General features: G+C 38.8%; 1 protein-coding gene across 1 annotated transcript; it reads left to right on the forward strand.

The window, feature by feature from the left end:
• The first annotated feature begins 413 nt into the window (after positions 1-413).
• LOC129253041 (uncharacterized) lies at positions 414-1,220 on the forward strand. Its single transcript, XM_054891270.1, has one exon. It carries the CDS (start codon positions 414-416, stop codon positions 1,218-1,220), a length of 807 nt encoding a protein of 268 aa, XP_054747245.1.
• The last annotated feature ends 5,237 nt before the right edge of the window (positions 1,221-6,457 follow it).

A 6,457-nucleotide genomic window follows, 5' to 3' on the forward strand; every position in this document is an offset into this window, starting at 1 on the left:
AATTTTTTAATAGCTACTGTTTAAATCACACGCGCTCTTAATTCTTTTGCAAAGAAGACGAGTGGAGCATTGGGCAGACTAGACGTCTGCATATTTATTAGCCAAGCTTTGATAAGTGGAGCAAACGCTGACATTTGCATGCTTTCGGCACATCAAACCAAATTGAATTCAATAAGATTATTGAAATACTTGGCCAACCCAACTAAAATAAAAAATCAAATTCGGTACACATAATAATATTTTTGCCATAAATAATAGAAACGATTGGAGTTATGCTAAGATTTTGTACTTTATTTCCATATAAAAGATGACCCACCGAATGCAGCAAGTCATTCCAAATCCGACCATTTGAGAGTCTTATCGGAAAATTGCAAAGCGAAGTAGTGGAAATAATAACCAAAAAAGATTAAAAAATGCGCGCTTTTGTTGTTCTGTGCTTGATCGCCGCTGCCTGTGCGGATAAATTGGGCTACAATTACAGTCCCGTTGGTCATTCGGATTCAGGACTTTCGTTTACACCTGGTGGTGGTAGCAGTGGATTAGGTGACATTGGAGGATTGGGAGGCAGCAGTGGATTAGGTGGCGTTGGAGGATTGGGAGGCAGCAGTGGATTAGGTGGCGTTGGAGGATTGGGAGGCAGCAGTGGATTAGGTGGCTTCGGAGGATTGGGAGGCGGCAGTAGTGGCGTTGGTCCTGCAGCATCTGGCCCTTCATATCAAGCTCCAGTTGCTGAATACGAAAAGGAATTCTTCACATACACAGCCGATGAGAATGACTTCAGTGAACCTGCTGGCAACGATAAAGTAGTCGAATCACTGAAAAAGAATCTTCGAGTTATTTTCATTAAAGGACCTGAGGGTAATGGCTTGGAGAAAGCCGCTGTTAACTTGGCGAAATCAGTTTCTGAGGACAAGACGGCCATTTACGTGCTGCAGAAACAAGCCGATTTGGGCAATTTGGCTAACCAGTTACAAGCACAAAACCATATTCAGCACAGCAAACCCGAGGTTCACTTCGTTAAATATCGTACACCAGAGGATGCGATCAACGCTCAACGCGCCATTCAATCTCAATACGACCAATTGGGTGGAAATTCTCAATCGCACGATGGTGGCGCCGCACCAGTTCACAATTTCGCTTCTCCTGTTGCTCAGCCAGCTCTACGTCCTATCAGTGCTCCCGGAGCTGCTTACCTGCCATCTTCAATTTTCCGTGTCTAAATTATGCGCATAACTTTGATATAAAGACATGATTGTGACTTAAAAATTGTATATATATAGACTGAAAATTCTTGTTAAACTTGTTATTTACTTTTAATAAAAAAATGTATTTACTTAGCCATGCAAAATTAAAAAAAAAATATATGAATAATTTTTGATAAGGGGATAACTCTTAGGTCAACTATCAAGCCAGCGCTGGCGAGCGGGTGTGTACCTGAGTGCCAACTTGTGGAACTGTGGGCTCGCTACAGATAACGGCAAACCGAGTGCATTTCTAACGTGAAAAACTTTTTATGAAAACCAGAGAACGATCGAGCATCGAATTTTCACTCTAAGCCAAACCGAACCAAACCAAAACGAACATTTTCAAAGGTCTAAATAATAAGCACGCAATCCTTTTTTAAAAATACAGATTTTTTGTTATTAAAACTTTCCATTACATTCATTTCAGTTCGCTACATATGTATGTATACTTATGTTTGGTAAAATAACAAAAACAACTTTTTTTCTTGTGTATATGTAGTAATTATTAAATAATCATTGTTGAATAATTTTTTATTAAACACCTCCGATTCGCCACTTCCCCGCTCGCTATCTCTGGCTATGCTCACTTGACGAAAAAATTGCTTGTGAAAGCAATAATAAAATTATAGAGCAAGACTCGCCGCTAGCGACCATGGTTGTACCTCGTAATACTGGTATAACTCATTATTTTCAATGCAGCCAACTCCACTTTAAGAGAGTTTTATTAGACTGCATTCATACAGGAATACTTTTGTTGCTTCAACATTCCGAATTTTCTTTTGGTGTTGGCCGTCTTGTTTATTCGCAGTATAATTTTTCATCTACAGTACACAATAACTTTGAGAAGAACGAGAACATAAAAGATATTTAGACAACTTTTGAACCAAAAAAATAAAAAATAAAAAGCGGTCAAAGATCGCCTTTTTTTGCCAAAGCTGAACGCAAATAGAGCACAAGTTTTGTAGCCAAACGTGACCGAAGCAGAAGCTTTCTCTGATGAAACCAATTGCCGTACGGGTGAAGTACATTCTGTCAAAAAAGTACCAGGAATTGTTCAATAAAACGCAAAATAATTGCTTAATCGTCAAATTTTATTTTGTCGCCTTTACAATAAGCTCCATTCGAAGCATATGCCAACGATTAGTCCAGTTATCAAAGCACCTTTTAAACGCGTTTGAAGAGATATTCTTGAGCTTCTTCAGCGAATTCTCCTTGAAGGCCTCAGTCGACTTAAAGCGGCATCCGCGGAGTGACAATTTGAGTTTTGGGAAAACGAAAAAGTCACAGGGGGCTAAATCCGGTGAATACGGTGGTTTTCAAGTTTTTCGTAAAAAAAAATGCGTCATTCAGCCGTCTGTTGACTGATTTGCATGTCAAACTCATATACCCTCGTCTCATCACCTGTTATGATGCGCTGGATAAACATTGAGTCCGAATTCACTTGCTCAAGAATGTCTTTAGCCACCTTTTTCCAATGAATTTCTTGAAAGAAATTCAACTCTCTTGGGGCGAGTCGAGCAGACATGCGTCTCATGCACATGTCATGATTTTTTTTTTTTTTTAGCGTATGCCGCTTTTTTTTTATTTTAATTTTTTATTGCAACTAGTTCATAAATATTTACAAATGACTAACAAGCAACTTAATTATGATAACATTACACAATTTTCACTCTACATGACATAAAGCATTTCTATGGAGGTATGAGATCGCTAGGCTTAGTGCATCTGAGCCTTCGTATTAATCCGTTGGTTTCAATTAAATTAAGTGCTTTTTCATTGATGTGGTTTATTAGTCTTTCTTTATGGGCAACTGCAGTTTTTGTGATTTCAGTGTAGACGGAGTTTATTTTAAGGTCGCGCCAATGTCGGAACTTCTGCAGTACCATGGTGCTTTGACAATGCACCTAAGGACCTTATTTTGGATTTGGTTTTTCGTACTTTGACTGGCGCACTCCCATAGCTGCGCACCATAACTCCATACTGGCCTTAGTATCTGCTTGTAATTTAACAGTTTTTTTTCTATCGTGAGAGCTGATCCGCGACCCATGAGCTGCTACATGCCGTTTCCATCGAAGTTTGCAGTAAAGTGTCATACCTAGGTACTTCGCATAGTTTGAGTATGGGACCTGTTGATCTATGTATAGAGGTATATGTTGTATTTTAGTGTTTGTGAAAACTACGTGTACAGATTTTGTTTGGTTAAGTTTAATTTTCCATGTATTAGTCCACTGGCAGATCTTATTTAACGCGGGTTATAATGTCGATTCGTTTTCAGTTTCACCAGCTGCAATCAAGGCGGTGTCATCTGCAAACGTTGCTGTGACGTAATTAGGATCAGACGGTAGGTCATGTGTAAAGATAAGGTACATCAGAGGCCCAAGAACGCTGCCTTCAGGTACTCCTGCATTTATTTGTCGAAGACTTGAATAAGCATCATCTTGCTTGACTCGAAAAAGCGATCTGATAAATACGACTCCAAGATTTCGTAGTATTGCTTAGGAAGTATTAATTTTAGTTTAAAAAGCAAACCTGCGCCAGAACATTTTTTTTTTTCGAGTGCTTTTTCTATTTCGTGCGTGATCCTGTGTACCTGGTCGATTGTAGAATGTTAACTTCGAAAACCAAACTGATGTGTTTGAATTATTTTTTTTTTCGTTCTATTATTTTATTGAGTCTTTTAAACAACAGCTTTTCAAACAGCTTTGAGATCACTGGTAGGAGTGATATAGGTCTATACGATGAAACTTCGTGTCCAGGTTTGCCTGGTTTTTGGCGCATAATAACCTCCGCAGTTTTCCAGAGAATAGGAACGTAATGAAACTTAAAAGATGCATTCATTATGCTAGTGAGAATTTGGATGCTTTTAGGTGGAAGCTGCTTGAGTATTTCTGCAGTGGTTATATCGAAACCAGGGGATTTTTTATTTTTTAGTATTTTAATTTCTCTTTTTAGTCCGGCGCTCGTGACTCGTGGAATTTCTTCAACACATGTCATGATGATGTAAAATGCTGCAAATTGATTTGTGAGACACGCTAAGGTCACGAGCTACCTCTCTCAAACTTAAATGATGGTTTTTCCAGCACCATTTCCTTGACTTTTTCCACGATTTCATCCGTTGAACACGTTGATGGTCGACCAGATCGGGGATCTTCTACGACTTCTCGGCCCTCTGCAAAAGCCTTATACCACTAATAGACTCGTGTTTTTGATAAAGCACACTCGCCATAGGCTTTCTGCAACATTTTCAATGATTCAGCACCCGAAATTACGTTGAAAACACAAAATTTAAGACAAACTTTTTGTTTGATATTTTTATCCATAGGGACAATCGCAGAGCACACATGCGGTTAACCTGGTTAACCAAAAACAAGCTAATTGACAGATCACGCTCACACTCTGCGACACTATAGAGGACAGTTGTACCAACATTCCAGCAAAAAAAGTTTAGGTAATATATATGTATAACGCGCGCTTTGTACATTTCCGAAATTTTTTTTTCACAGAATGTATTATTAAGAATGATCAGATTGGAAGTACTATTTCCCATAGGGGGTTTTTGATAGATCACGCGTAACTACTGTCAAACTAAATACATAATTTTATTCAGTATTCATTAATCGCCCAATTGTATTACGAAAATCGAAAGTGAAAAGTGTTCATAGCGCGCTCAGACCAACTTGGTGTTCAGCGATGAGACCCTTTTTGGCTTAATGGCTACGCTAATTAGCAAAATTGCCGTATGTTGCCAGAAGAGCAACCCGAAGCTATTCAAGAACAGCCATTACATCCATGGAAAACAACCATTTGGTGCGGTCTATGGGCTGCAGGAATCATGGGCTCATACAGTGAATAGCGAACTCTATCGGGCCTTGATAAACAACCTTTTGATGTCGGAAATTTAAGCCTGTGAGCTCCGCAACATTTGATTCCAACAAAACGGCTTTACTTGCCCCAAAGCTCATGAAACAATCGATTTACTGCATCGTCGTTTCGGTGAGCAATGTATCTCTTGTCTCAGACCAGTGGATTGGCCACCAAGATCGGGTTATATCACACCTTTGGACTTTTATTTGTGGGGGAGTTTTACATTGTGGCACAAATGCCAAATGCTTTGTGGATAAACCAGCTCCGGTTAGGGCTTTGGAAGCCAACATTATTAAAGTTATTCACGAGATACCGACCGAAGTCCTCCAGCGAGTCATTCAAAATTGATGTTAACGGAGGGCCGAATTACGGCGCATTTACGGCCTACATTTCAAAGGGAGTATCTTTAAAAGAGAAATGTCATGAATGGTTCTACACAAAAATAATAAAGATTGCCCCATCAATTTAAATTTTCATTGTTTTATTTCACAACATCAATAGCAGAAGAAACTGGCCAAATACCTATGAAAGTATGCGACAATTACATATGTCCACATATTCAACTTTAGAACAGGAAATTTTTAATCTATTTTTCATCGATGAATTACCCAATCTCATGCATTCTGCCAAACTGTGTTTTTTATTATCAAGGCTCTCAACATTGGTAAATTTAACATAATAGAAGTCCATCGCCTTTCTTGCAGGCGCCGAATGAGTTGATACGTAACAACCATTCGATAGTCCATTCGAAACCCCGGTTATGAAACCCCAAATTATAGGAAGAGTTTTTTTTAACAGGCAAAGGCAAACCTCCGACTGTGATTCTGCCATAAAAACTGCCGTTTGGAGTCGGCTTAAAATTGTAGGCCCTTCCATTTGTGGAAGAACATTAAGAGGCACACCACGAATTGGAAGTGGATCTCGTCCAAAAAACGAACAAAGGATGTAAATGACAATTATATGTATTTATGCATATACCACGTCGGCGTACATTTTATATTGAGAGTTGAGATGGTCCAGAAACGTTTCACTAGATTTGCCATTCATTCGCTTTGTTGGGCCTGTAGTTTGCCTACATATGAAATTAGATAGCTTTTGTTATCAACATAAGATATCCGAGGAAACATTTCTTCGGTAATGTTTATAAGGAACATAGCCACGAATCTTAACAAATTCCAACTTATACGGGAGCTAATACTTCTCAATTGACCTACTCGCAATATTACACTCAGCAAAATGTTCCATTTACCTTATCGCAAGACCCTTTTTGAATTGTGACTAATGTATCCCACAATATTTTTACCATACATATACATATACACATATAAGGGCGAATGACTGTTCCGAGG

The sequence above is a fragment of the Anastrepha obliqua genome, chromosome 1 (assembly GCF_027943255.1).
Source record: "Anastrepha obliqua isolate idAnaObli1 chromosome 1, idAnaObli1_1.0, whole genome shotgun sequence".
Classification (NCBI taxonomy): Eukaryota; Metazoa; Arthropoda; class Insecta; order Diptera; family Tephritidae; genus Anastrepha; species Anastrepha obliqua.